The 14824-nt window shown below is 44.7% G+C and overlaps 1 protein-coding gene across 1 annotated transcript in view; it reads right to left on the reverse strand.

Annotated features, from left to right (window-relative positions):
• The window catches only part of LOC148683084 (polypeptide N-acetylgalactosaminyltransferase 9-like), a 42909-nt gene extending 28411 nt beyond the window's left edge, over nucleotides 1–14498 (reverse strand). The window contains exon 1 of the mRNA XM_088659894.1: nucleotides 14284–14498. Within this exon, the coding sequence (XP_088516020.1) occupies nucleotides 14284–14498 (215 nt within the window). The remainder of the gene's footprint in view (nucleotides 1–14283) is intronic.
• Between the last annotated feature and the right edge of the window lie 326 nt (nucleotides 14499–14824).

The raw sequence follows: 14824 nt of genomic DNA on the forward strand, positions 1-14824 counted from the left end.
CACACACACACACTTCAAAATACAACCGGAGGGGGAAAAAAGACAGATAAACAAAAAACAATAATACAGTACATTTCAATCAATTCATCAAATAATAGTTTCCTCAAATTGAATAGTCTGCTTTTCCTAACCATTCTTACCTCCAAATTTTCCTCATTGCAATTTTAAACTACTGAGCTTACTTCAAACCAGCTAGTGTTTTAACATTCTTACAATGTTGTTTTTTTTAAAAAATAATAATCTGCAAATAATTTCCAATCTTCTTTAAATGTTGTCACTTCTTGTTCTCTCATTTTATTCATCAAACTTGCTAATTCTGCATACTCCATCAGATTCATCTGCCACTCCTCCTTTGCAGGTACTGCACCCTCTCACCATTTCTCGCAGACTGAGGTTCAGGGGGCGGTGCCCCATTGGGCCTGCTTGACCAGCCCCCGCTAGCTCCAGCTAAATTTCCAGCATCTGCAAGTGAGTTACTGGAGCTTTCAGGGGAGAACAAAAGCCTTACAAGAAAGAAAGATGAAAGAAAGAAAGAAAGAAAGAAAGAAAGAAAGAAAGAAAGAAAGAAAGAAAGAAAGAAAGTGGACTGAGCAAAATTACCCCCTAGTCTTTGCTTGTTCAGCTGATGCTGTTACAGTGTGAAGAAATTAATATTTTAGGTGCCTTGATGTTCAGGATTTATGTATAATTTACTCCTCAGGTTGCTCCCTCTTGCTAAGCTGAATAGTTCAAGGAAACCTGAGGCCAAGTCTTATACGGAAAAAATAAAATAAGAAAAAAATCTTATAGGAAAGGAAACCAAAGCATACCAAACCACCTCGTTGTACTGTAGATGTGCTTTCCAGAAGTTGTTGGTGTAGAATTTGTATCAGCATGGCCAACAGTAGTCCCAAACATATGTAGGGTAAAAGGTTAGGAAAAGCTGTGCGTGTGGTGGTGGTATATTTTTGCTCCCCATGGCAGTCGTTTTGTGCTGGCGTCCATGACACTTTTATCAAGACATGAGTACGGCACCTCGTTTCTTTTGTTTACCAAAAAGAGCTAGGAACAACATGAGCCTTCACGCCACTCATGAGAATGTCACCAAAATTTCATCTGACTATCTTCTCATGCAAGTTCTTTTCTCACTAAGCAATGGAAAATGTAGGAAAACGTAGGAGACAATTTGGACAGTGCTGCTCTCAAGATGGAAAACCAAACCAAACCCACAACCCCAAGCAGTGTATCAAATGGGTCACCCTTCCTTCCCCACCATCGCCCGTCTGTCACCATCAAAGTTGTTGAGCTTTTTTTTTAGGGAGGAGGAAACCCCCATTTTTAGGGGTTCAGCTTTCAGCTCAAAGTAGTTGTTGAGCTTTTTTTTTAGGGGAGCCAGAGTTGTTGAGCTTCTGTGGGAGAAGCCAGTGATCTACCACAGACGTCCAGTGATCTACCAGTAGATCGCAATCTACCTGTTGGACGTGCCTGGTGTATATGGATGTGTGGTACTATGCTAGATTTACAGGGACATTGTGTTACGTCTGTTCTTGATGCTATGGTAGACCTGATTGTAGTCTTTATAATGAGAATCTGCAGCAAGCAATCTTGCTGAGAGCCTCTAAGGGCTATAAAGTGGGGTGCAAACCACCCTGTGATCATCAAGAGAAAGGCAGTATAGAAATTTAATAAATAAGAAGAAGAGATAAATAAATATTAAGAGCCATTCCTCTAGACATGGTCACAGCATACACAGATGAGCGCTGCAACCCCATAATCGCCTTTGACTGGACTTAACTGTCTTTATATACCCCCCCATTGCCCAAGAGCTGAGAAAAAGCCAGATAGACGCTGATAGCTCCTGATTGTTTCACAAATGCATTGACTACTACAGAGTCCATTTGGTTGTTAACAATCTCCTCTGAACACTTATCTCTAGCGACAATGCCTAGGTTTGCAATTATCTGGTTCAGTCAACGAATTTGTCCAACTCATAATGCTTGTCTGCATTGCAGACCGAGAAGGGATGCATGGCTCAGTCTATTTCCAGTCAGTGTCAATTTCACATGTGATCAGTCTTAAGTCGACTGCATCTCGGTTTTCTCCCCCTCCCCCTTTTACAAAGAGATTGCATTCAAAATTGCATTTAAATTATACATGTTTTATATGCATTTTGTATGCATGGCACATGTATCACCCCCCTAAAACATACATTTTTGTAGGCTTTCCAATGCGTTTATCAGGCCAGATGGCCCAAACCAGATGCTTTATCAGTGTATGGAAGCATTTTATTGTCTGAACCTCCTTCTCAATCAGCCTCCTTGATGGTTGTGAACCTTCCGAGAATAGCCATTGCCCAGTGCTACAGCATCCGATTTGTATGGAGATGGTCCCAGGTCCATCCATAGCTGCTGCATTCTGGATTAGTTGCAGTTTCCAAGTCACCTTCAAAGGTAGCCCCAAAGTAGTCCAAGTGGGAGATAACCAGAGCATGTACCACTCTGGCAAGACAGTGTGCGGGCAGGTAGGGTCTCAGCCGGCGTACCAGATGGTGCTGGTAGACAGTTGCCCTGGACACATCAGCCCTCCTTTAATTGTTCCTTGTTTTAATTGGTATACTTGTTGTATTGCATATTTTACTTATGTATGGTTTTTCAGTGCTTTGTTTTCTGTTTTAAACATGGATGGATTTTATGATTTTATAATTGAACGGTTGAGGGAGTTGGATATGTTTAGCCTGGAAAATAGGAGACTGTGAGGAGATATGATAGCCATCTTCAAACATCAAACCAATGGATTCAAGTTACAAGAAAGGCGATTCTGAATGAACATCAGGAAGAAATTTCTGACAGTAAAAGCTGTTCAGCCATGGAATGGTCTCCCTCAGAAGGTTGTGGACTCTCCTTCCTTGGGGGTTTTTAAGCAGAGGTTGGATGTTCATATGCCCTGGATGATTTAGCTAAGATTCCTGCATTGCTAGAAGTTGGACGAGACGACACCCAGGTTTCTTCCAACTCTACGATTCTATGATTTTATATCTGTAAGCCATTTAGAAGACATTTTGGCATGTAAGCTATATATAAACTAATAGATGATAAATAATATATATGCTGATCCATCCCTAATTGTAAATATACCAATCTTATTCTGAATCAAGCTGATAGAATTTCACCCATACTTACTACTGCATGCTAAACAATTGACCAGTTAGGAGAGGGCACCTTACATTTCCCCAATGGCAACAAAGAGTCCTACTTGATCTCTTAAGTAGCTCCTTCATTGTTATTTTTTTATATAGCCAAGGACTCTTTTCAGTAGTTTGTGGGACAGGATCTCTAAGGGCATGCTTGCTTGCTACCTTGGCATAAATTAAAGCTAATTGGAGCTGCAGGGTACAATAGCAAACGCCTTCATGCATGCAGGCATTTTTAAGGCTAATATAAAGAGCCATTTCCCAGCTGATAATTATAGCAGGCACTTAAAATAACATTTGCATTTTAAATTTCTTCTCTGTTACCTGAGAAAATTAAAAAGCCATTCTCTGGCCATTAGTGTTGTCCAGTAATGTCCTTCATAACAAGACAGACCAAGAATAGATTATGATGATGTATGAACTTCATCCTGCTTTCCCGAAATATAGAAGATGTTCTGAAATACAGTCTCCGATCAGTCAATTACAGCAAGGCCTGAGGTGAATTCTGATGACAGGGAGCTACGTGGTAGTCAGAAGTTTGCAGCACACTGCCCGTAGCATCTGGGGGAGTCAGCTATCTGTAGACTCCAATTAGGTGGTTAAACCTAGTGGCTACCAATGCCTCTGCATTGGTAGCCACTAGGAGCGATTGGAGGAGCCAAAGTATGAATGGTTCTAAAGCTTATTGTGAATGTTTCCTTGGTAAGTTAAATAAAACTCCCCTGAATAAGGGTTAAATATGACAAATATTTCACACCCATCTTTATTTGCTACTCTTTTAAGAACTGCATCTCCCTCCCTCCCTCCCTTGACGAGCTGAAGAATGCCATCAACTCAAGACAGGATGGAATCCCAACAGAAGTGCTGAAAGCTGGATTCAATTCCTCCCTCACATCACACCTCCACAGCCTCCTTAGGTAGTTTGTAAGTTTTCATGGCACTTTGTAAGTAATTGTCTCTTTCTCACCAATTTGATAAATGGTGTAAAATTATTTCTGAACTGTGTGAATATTTGTCGCCAACGTGCTGTACAAGCTCCTCTTGCAGTTTTGGCAACAAGGACATGTGTAACTCCGGCATTGTGATCCTCTACAAGAACAAAGGTGACGTCATGGCTGTGACAACTACCGTGGAATCTCCCTGCAGAGTACCGTGGGGAAAGCCTTTGCCTATGTAGTTCTCATCAGCCAAAACAGACTCTTCACTCTGCTCAATATGATAGGATGCCCTCCTAAGCTCCACAAAATGATCACGTCCTTCCATGAAAACATGTGTGGCACCATCAAGTGTGCCCATCCTTGGACACCTTCCTTATAAAGAGCAGCATGAAGCAGGGTTGTGTTCTTGTCCCTACTCTCTTTGGCATATGCTTTGCTCTTGTGCTCTCATATGCCTTCAGCTGAAGATGGTGTGTGCACCCATTCAAGGAGTGACAGAGGTCTGATCAACCTGGCATGTCTCCATGCCAAGACCAAAGTTTGGTTGGTCCTTATCCATGAGATGTTGCTTGCAGATGACACAGCCTTGACAGCTCACACCAAGTAAGCTCTTCAAAGTCTAATCAACTGATGAAGAACAACATCCTGGGTCAGGACATCGTCAGCATTCTACACATGTTCTCTTCTCCAGGCTAAGCATACCCATGTCCCTCAACCAGGCCTCATCAAACTTGGTTCCCAGACCCTTTATCTTATTGGTTGCCTTTCTCTGCACACATTCCAGTTTGTCTATAATGACAGTGGATTTCTGGGATTTAACACAGATCTCCCTACCTAGAGAAGCCAGATATTGAATCTAGGGCCTTCTCCATGCAAAGCAGATGCTCTACCCATGAGTTCTGTCCCCTCCCTTCCTACCTGCAGAATCCTTAACAGATAGTGGTACTAGTTGTACTGTTGCTTTAAGCTATAGGGTCCCACAAGGGTCCATTCTGTCATCTATGCTATTCAACACAGCATAGGTTCTCTACTCATTACCTGCACAATTAATGTCTGGTAATCTCAAATTCACAGGAAAAATAGGTCTGTTTATTGCTATTAACAATAATGTCTAAATGGAGCCTTCAGTTCAGTGGTGGTTGCAAGAGAGACCTGTTGTCTTTTGCCCTGCTTGTGAGCTTCCTGGAGGCATCCAACTGGTCATACTGGAAAGCAGGGTACTGGGCTACCTAGCTAGATTGATCTGATCCAGCAGGGCATTTCTTATGTTACCCATGAAGCCCCTTTTGTAGTAATAGCACTAACAGTAGTAAAAGCAGAAACAACAACTTATATCAAAACTGAAGGTGACATAAAATAACAACCAAAGAGAGAAAGGCATCTAGCTGACTTCTGGCAGGCGGAACCAAATCCTGTGACGATTAAAGGAAACATTTTGAAGGTGAGGATGGGCTATGGAATTTAGCCTAATAGGGATGTACTTATCAAAAAATTACAGAGGGGATGGAAATGGAATTCATAGCCAGCCACATCCTATTACCTCGATCTTCCTTTGATGTGGCACAGTGGAGCATAACAATAACATGACAGTTTCAAAATTTACAGGAGAGCCTTTTCTCTTTCTGGAACTGATAGGGGACAACAGTCAGAAATGTTCACGAAAGAACCACAATAAGCTGAGCTATAAAATACCACTGTATTTGCGGTACCCAGGAAGTGGTCAATGGCTCAGAATTAAGATGGTATCATCCAATTTTACTCCATTCTTCCTCCAGGGAGCTCAGGAGGACACCATACCCATTTCTATCCTTACAACAACTCTGTGAGTTTAGCTAGGCTAAGAGAATATGACTCACCCAAACTTCATAGCTGGGTTGGCCCTTAAAATGGGTCTTCTTAGTCCATAGCCCAGGGGTCCTCAGACTTACCCGGCTTTGGGCCGGTGCCCGCCGCACCGATTGCGCGGTGGGCCGGAGGGCGGGGGAGTACGCGCCCGTGCGCATGCGCACACACACTTACTGGCGCGGTGGCGCGCTTCCAGGTCGGAAAAAGCACCGGAAATCATTTGTGTGCATGCGTATGGGCCTCCCCCGACCCAGAAGTGCACCGGAAATGACCTCTTCTGGGTCGGGAGAGGCCCATACGCATGCGCACAAATGACTTCCGGTGCTTTTTTCCGACCTGGAAGAGTGCCGGCGCGCTGTGCGCCGTAAGAGCGGGTGGCGGCAGCGGGTGGCGGCAGCCGTCATGGGCCGGATTGGGAGACTAATTGGGCTGCATCTGGCCCGCGGACCGTAGTCTGGGGACCCCTGCCATAGCCCAACACTCCCAACCAACCTTCCCCAACCTGATGCTCTCCAGATGATTTGGGCTCCATGTCCCATAATCCCTAATTGGCATGGCCAAAAACCACAGATGATGGTTGTTCTACTCCAAAACATCTGGAGGACACCCAGTTGGAGGAAAGAGGCCCTAAACCATGGGTTGCCAACCTGGCATCCTCCATGAAATGGTTTAGTCCCAGGAAGTCTTATCATCTGATTACTCCATGAACAAAGAATGACTCTTTTGTCTCTTCTCATTGCTACCCTGCTACATTCCTGAGGATTTTATCATTGTTTATCAACATTTCATAGCCAATCATTCAAATCATTATGGGATTGCACCCTTCTGTCATTTCCTACCCACTGGCATTTCACTTAGTTTTTTTTAAAAAATAAATAAATTACACTTTCATATACAATTAACATCATCAACTTCACTGATGGAGCGGTGGACTCTCAAAGAATTGGCACACTAGAATTTGCAAGCCAACTCTTGGCTGTGCAAATTTCCTAGGACAGCTGTCAGTTTAATATGGCCTTATACATTTGTTGATTTGGCTTTCCTGTTTAAAATAACATTTTATTGGCTGCAAGCTTTCTGCAGCATGAAAATCGACCACAGGTAGCCTCTTGCTTTCTGTTTTCAAACGCATGTGATGCAGCAGGTTCATCTCAAGTTGGAATTAATGCTTATGGCTGACTAGACCTCTCCATACCTTTCTGGCCATGGCACTTGCAAGTTAAGTAAAACAAAACTAGTAGTCTGCTAGGCAATGGTGTGTGTGTGTGTAGCATAATTTTGTTCTTAATTATTTTGTTAATAATCAAAGCTTGTTTTGAAAGAAAAACTGAAATCAATGCAGCTTCTATTTCACTTGCTTTTTCACTTAGAACCTATATACTGCTTAATATTTCAGAAATATTGCAGTGCAATATGTCGCAAAAGCAAAAATCCTAGAAATCTAGAAACCACTAGCATGGCAATGTAAAAATGGCAAAACCGTATAAGAGCAAACGAAACAGAATTTCAGACATGTAAAACAGGGTGCAGTCTTATGGGTCAAGAAAAGCCTTGACAGAAAGGTACGTCTTCACAAGACATCTGAGGCTGCTGATGGTTGCTCCTTCATCTACAGCAGAGGGAAGAGCATCTCACAGTACAGACATCAGCAGAAAATGCCTTTTTCTGAGCCACTGCCCTATGATATTCTGCAGGGCGCAGTGCCACAAGTAGAATTTCCCCAGATGATGCAAGTCTTGTTCCAATCACTCCCTGAGTGCAAGGCAGCTTTGCCTGGAGGTATAGAGCAGGCATCCCCAAACTGTGGCCCTCCAGATGTTTTGGCCTACAATTCCCATGATCCCTAGCTAACAGGACCAGTGCCCGGGGAAGATGGGAATTGTAGTTCAAAACATCTGGAGGGCTAAAGTTTGGGGGTGCCTGGTATAGAGGCTCGGAGGGTGGGAGAGAGGAGGAGTTTTCTTTCCCCACCATGCTTTTGTGAGACACCATCTCCTGAAATATCAAGAGAAGGAAGGAGGGGCTAAGACCTTTAAAGGTCTCACCCATTAAGGTTGCTGCTCCCAGCCCCAGTGGCTCCTGATAAGGCTTTTTGAAATTATTATTAACTACATTTCTGAGTGACTATCCACCATCCCGGCTGTGCTTCAACATGGGGACAGGGAAGGTGAAACATAATGAAAATTTCCATGTGAAAATGCAACAATGGACATATATCCGGACCTTTCAGTGGAAAACCATCTGCTTTGCATGCAGAAGTTCCTAGGGTCAACCCATGACATCTCCAAGTGGGACCAGGAGAGAGCTGTGCGTGAAATCTTGGAGAGCAGCTAGCAGTCGACATGGACAGTGCTAAGCTAGCTGGAACAATAGTCTTGCTCAATATGAGGCAACTTCCTATATTCTTAATTTTATATGTCTCTCTGTGTGTATTGGTATATGCAAGTTCTATCCACATTTGTCATCCTCTCCTTTTTGGCAATGAGGAAGTGGGTCACCCTATTTTGGGGGGGAGCGGGGACCTGGTATTTGGTCACCTGGGGCTAAGGCTCAGCCCAAGACATTTTGCAGCTTGTGGCAAAGGACAAAAATCTCACCCATTCCACATAGACTGGACTGGCTGATGAATACTACCTCAATACTAGCACTGGGACACTGTACTGCCCCTGAGGGAGACCAGCAGGCTAGTTATAAAGGTGGAATAGGTGGTACATGAGACACAGCTCTCTTTTTCAACAGAAGAGGATGCTCAAGGAGCTAAAACCTGAGGCAGTCGCCTCACTCTGCCTAATGCCAGGGCTGGCCCTGCCTGGGTTTGCACTGGGAGTCCAACCAAGCAAATCCTAAAGTGTCCCGATGCTCCCCATTTCAGCTGCCATGCTTTCTTGAGCAGGGGCAGGAGAAATGGTAGCATATTTTTTAGAGAGAATGGCATGATGAACCATTTAAGTGCTCCTTGGCTTTCCCCGGCAGCTTGAACCTGACATATCCTTAAACCTACACTCATTAGAGCCGACAGCCACCAGCATTTGCTCAAACAATTCATAGATGTGACGGCAGTGTTTCAACGGTGCAGCAAGGTGCCGGGCTCTGGAGCATTTGAATGTAGCAGAGGCTTACAGATATAGAGATAAGGTCACTAATTTTTACAGTTCTATTTAACTTCAGTTTGCTCATTCTGTTATCCCAAGGGCTGCGGTTAATAATCAGGATCTACGCCGCATACGTTTGTGGTATAATTAAACTTGCTGCTTAATTAGAAAACTAGGCCAGGGCTAAACAAAGGGGAATCAATAATGTATCTAACGGGGAAAGCGAGCAAGAGAGAGAGGGAAACTGTTGGGGTGGCATCAAATTAGCTGAGAGCTAATGCTGCATATCTAGCAGGACTTCTGCATTAATCATGGGACATTGAGAAGCAAAGCTCCACCTGTGTCAAGGTCAGCTTTTGCATCTTGTAAGCTAACTATTGGGTTACAGTGACCCACCTCTGATGGATCCAGCTGCTGAGGAAACCGGTTAGAACAGTTAGAAGGGAAGGATTCCTCAAGAATTAAAGGTAAATGTAAAGGGACCCCTGACCATTAGGTCCAGTTGTGACTCACTCTGGGGTTGCGCACTCATCTCGCATTATTGGCCGAGGGAGCCGGCTTATAGCTTCCAGGTCATGTGGCCAACATGACAAAGCCGCTTCTGGCAAACCAGAGCAGCACACGGAAACACCGTTTACCTTCCCGCTGTAGCGGTTCCTATTTATCTACTTGCATTTTGACGTGCTTTTGAACTGCTAGGTTGGCAGGAGCTGGGACCGAGCAACGGGAGTTCACCCCGTCACAGGGATTTGAACCGCTGACCTTCTGATCAGCAAGCCCTAGGCTCAGTGGTTTAACCCACAATGCCACCTGGGTCCCAAGAATTAGGCAGGTGTTATTGTGTTGTCTCCTTACAACCAGTGGTGGCTGGTGCTTGTTAGGACTGGTAGGACAGATAGCAGGGAAGCCACAGGAAGGTGGAGCTGGAACTAATGGCAGGAAGAGCCAACTAATTCCAGCTTTCCCCACTCCATCCTCTTCCCTGATGGATTATACAAGGTCAACACCTCAGTGCCATCTGCGCTATACATTTAAAGTAGTGTCCTAACACTTGAAACAGTCATGGCTTCCCCCCAAGAATCCTGGGAGCTGTGGTTTATTAAGGGTGCTGAGCATTCCCCTCACAGAACCACAGTTCCCAGAGTGGTTTAACAACCTCTAGGAAATGTAGCTCTATGAAGGGAATAGGGATTTCCTAAACACTTTCAGCAACCTTAGCCAACTACAGTTCCCAGAGAGCCAGTGTGGTGCAGTGGTTAAGAGCAATGGACTCGTAATCTGGTGGACCGGGTTCGCGTCCCCGCTCCTCCACATGCAGCTGCTGGGTGACCTTGGGCTAGTCACACTTCTCTGAAGTCTCTCCGAGCCTCACTCACCTCACAGAGTGTTTGTTGTGGGGGAGGAAGGGAAAGGAGAATGGTAGCCGCTTTGAGACTCCTTAGGGTAGTGATAAAGCGGGATATCAAATGCAAACTCCTCCTCCTCCTATTTTTCTTCCCAAGATTCTTTGGGGAAAGCCATGGATATTCAAAGTGTTATGACCCTGCTTTAAATGTATAGTGCAGATGAAAGCTGACAGCCAGTGCCTGGGGGGGCTGCAAGTAAGCCCTGTGCCAGCTTCAGTTTTCTGTGGACTCCTAGGTAAAGTGGGACTCCTTTGTAAATAGGTTGCATTTGAGGAAGAGCCGTAGCTGAGTGGTATAGCATTTGTCCTGCATGCAGGAGGCCCCGGGTTCAAATCCCTGGCATCTCCAGGTATGTCTGGGAATATCCCCTGCGCAGGGCCTTGAAGAACTGATGCCTGCTAGTGTGGACAGTACCGACCTAGACATGCCAATGGCCACACTCAGAATAAGGCAGTTTCCTTTCTTCCTAAGGCACATATCCTTGCCATGCTCACCATTGCTCATTATGTGCTCTCTGGGCTGGATCAGCCGAGGCAAATGGAAGCTTCCCCCTCATCTCATTGCTGTTTGTCACTGAGCTTGCAAACTTGGAGTAGGCAGTTGAAGAAGGAGCTAAAACAAGGGAATGCTTTAATAATAAAAATAATTTATAATATATTATTTATACCTTGCCCATCTGGCTGGGTTTCCCTGCCCCTGAGCCAAAGCAAATAGAAGGATGGCCAAAGAGATGAGAGATCAGCAGGGAATCCTCTGCTCATGCATAGGAGCCAACTTCTATGGCAGACATAGGCAACCTTTGGCCCTCCAGATGTTTTGGACTACAATTCCCACCATCCCTGACCACTGGTCCTGGTAGCTAGGGATCATGGGACTTGTACGCCAAAACATCTGGAGGGCCGCAGTTTGGGTATGCCTGTTCTATGGGCTGAGGTTCCCTTGACACCCCCCTAAAATATTTGAGGGGGCCAGCCCCATCCAAAGTTGATGGGGATTGTAATTCAAATGGTGTGCATGTGTGCTGCATCTTGTGATTGATTATGTGGGGCAGGTCTTACCTCCCCCCGCCCATTTTATTCAATTTGGCACCCTTGGCGAATGCACAGCAATGTCAGCCCCTGAATCAAGTCCTCCACTAGCCTTGACAGCAACGTTCACCAACCTGGGGTCCTCCCGATATTGTGGGCTACAACTAGGGCTGCCATATTTCAAAAAGTGAAAATTCAGACGTATGGCAACCCTACAACAACTCCATCAGCCCCAGCCAGCATCATGTTGTGGTGCTAAGACTGATGGAAGTTGTAGCCTACAACAGCCATGCTAGCAGGGTTGCCTTGCAATTTAAGCATGCTATCTGCTCAGATTTTGACATGTTGCCTTTTTCTTCCTGGCTACCTGCAGCTGGAGTGATCTCTCCAGAAAGACTTGCCGAGCGTGCTTTATTTAACTTTTTCTCCCCCCACTTAATAAGGCACTTTATTTAAACTTTCAGCTGTGTTTGGGAAATCCCCAAAGGTGTTTTTTTTGGGGGGGGAATTTTTATTAGAAATTAATTAAGTATTCTTTTCAGTCCTGCCTATGAAGAGCAGTTTAGCAGTGTTGCATTCCTTGGGCTGCATTAAGATGTTTACCGCATAGCTGCCAAGTTATCCCTTTTTTACAGGGATTTTCCCTTATGCTGAATAGGCTTCCTCGCGAGAAAAGTGAAAACTTGGCAGCTATGGTTTACCGATTGTTATTATGATGACAGGGGAGGAAGGACATCTCCTTTGGAGGATATTGGAAGGATATAAATATGACTTATTTTGAAAGCCACTTATTGAAGGAAGTCCTTAAATGGGGTCAACGTTAAACACAGTTTGCCATATTGCCGCTATGGCCGGCGCTCAATCCGGAAGTCCCAATGCTCAGCATTCTTACCAAACTCCAGTTCCCAGGATTCTTTTGGGGGAAGCCATGATTCCAAAAGTGGTATTGGACTGCTTTAAATGCATAACGTGGATGTAGCCTTAAAGGTAAAGGTAAAGGACCCCTGACAGTTAAGTCCAGTTGCGAATGACTCTGGGGTTGGGGTGCTCATCTCGCTTTACTGGCCGAGGGAGCTGACGTTTGTCCGCAGACAGTTTTTCTGGGTCATGTGGCCAGCATGACTAAGCTGCTTCTGGTGAAACCAGAGCAGTGCATGGAAACACCATTTACCTTCCCACCAGAGCAGTACCTATTTATCTACTCACACTGGCGTGCTTTCGAACTGCTAGGTTGGCAGGAGCTGGGACTGAGCAATGGGAGCTCACCCCGTCGCGGGGATTTGAACCACTGACCTTCCAATCAGCAAGCCCTAGGCTCAGTGGTTTAGACCAGTGGTCCTCAACCTTGGGCCTCCAGATGTTTTTGGCCTACAACTCCCATGATCCCAAGCTAGCAGGACCAGTGGTCAGGGATGATGGGAATTGTAGTCTCAAATCATCTGGAGGCCCAAGGTTGAGGACCACTGGTTTAGACCACAGCACCACCCGCATCCCGGATGTAGCCTTACTTTAAAGCAAAAAGACAAAGTTGGCTTGAATAAAGATCCTGGCTATATAGTTCTTTCGTTATATTTCTTTTCTCAGAAGTACAATTAAAGATGAGTCATTTGATCCTCCCAACCTCCAGCCCACATATGTCTCAGGGTTAGATTAAAATGTTTTTTTTAAAAAGGAATCTGACCAAATTGAAACTGACAATGCTCTCCTGCTACCCTGTCAGTTTCAGTGGAGAAGCAGACAATCATCCCAAGCGAGCCAGCTGCCGAGCATCACCCTTCCCTCAGCCAATCAGATGAGATAAAAGAACTTCCCATTTCCAAAAGGACATGTGTGCATATATGCCACCAATGTGTACAGCAGGACTGGGAGACTCTCATCCCTTCATTTCCTTCCATTCCAGCAGTTTTTCAGAAGTTCAAAAAATCAACACTTCTGATATGGGCTTGCCATATGGCAGGTTTTCCTGGACAACATTTTCTATGGACGAATCCTGGATATGTTCAGGAAATTCTGGATGTATGGCAGTCTTAATTGAGGGGACAGGAGAATTACACTCTCCAGGCCTACATTCAGGTTAGCTTCCCACAACCCTCACCTGGTCTTGGCAGGCAGGAGAGAAGAGCAAGAGAACAAAAGAATAGACCTACTGGATCAGAGCAAATCTAGTTCAGCATTCTGTTTCCCACTGCAGCCAACTAGATCCTTTGAGGAACCCTATAGGCAGGACGTGGGTGCAATAGCTCCTTCCTGCTGTTATTTCTTAGCATCTGGTATTAGGAGACATGCTGCCTTTCATATTAGTTATCACTTGAGAAGCCTGAATTTCCAAATGGTGACACACACAGGTAAAGTTTCCAGTAGACATCTGGTTCATGTTTCCATTGTCCTATAACTTGACCTTTCTAGTTGCTTAGGTAGTTAGGCATCATCTGCTAGCTCCAAGGATGGCCAAATTAGGAGCCACCCAGATATTGTTGGACTACAACTCCCATCATCTCTTATCATTGGCCATGCTGGTTGGAGCTGATGGGCGCTGGAGTCTAATAATATGAGGAGGGCATCTTCTAGGCCAGTTTTTCCCAACCTTTGGTCTACAGCTGTTTTTGGACTACAACTCCCATCATCCCTAGCTAGCAAGACCAGTGGTCAGGGGTGATGGGAATTGTAGTCTGAAAACAGCTAGAGACCAAAGGTTGGGAAACATTGATCTAGGTTACCTTTACACTAACACTGAGACACACTTTTAGGACCTTCCAATGTGAGTAAAGGAAACAGAATCAGGTCCACTAATGAAAGTGTACTTACTTTTTTGGTCTGTAGTCAGGAATAGACCTGTCCAGTGAAATCCGATCACTTAGCTGGGCATTATAACCATATTCTTCATACTTTGTTTCAGATTCGTGACTATCGTCTCTCAGGGTAGCAGCCATCCCTCCTTGGCCCAAGCCTCCAGGGCCTTCAACTAATCCCATTGGCTTGGCTAGACCTGCAGAGAAGATATAGGCAATCATTCGATGCATCTTAGTTAACATGGATCTCAGTAGTTCCTAAACATCTTGGCAGATTTTGGGTTTTAATCTTCTGAATGAAGATTTAACTCTTTTCTCACTTTTATACCTGGGGGGAAGGGTTGTTCCTCACACCTCTTTGCAACACTTCATCTTTTCAATCAACCTATGGCATAAAACACTCAGAATTTACAGGATAAAGATTTGCTAAGAAATTAAATATTATATTAGCAATTCACAGATCTGGGTAAAGTTTCTGAAAATCCTGTAAAAGTACTTCAAGGTTGGATTCTGTGTAGTGTTTTACTGACATGAATGAGTGATCCTTGAACCACAAT

The sequence above is a fragment of the Zootoca vivipara genome, chromosome 16 (genome assembly GCF_965207765.1).
Source record: "Zootoca vivipara chromosome 16, rZooViv2.hap1.1, whole genome shotgun sequence".
In the NCBI taxonomy this organism is placed as follows: domain Eukaryota; kingdom Metazoa; phylum Chordata; class Lepidosauria; order Squamata; family Lacertidae; genus Zootoca; species Zootoca vivipara.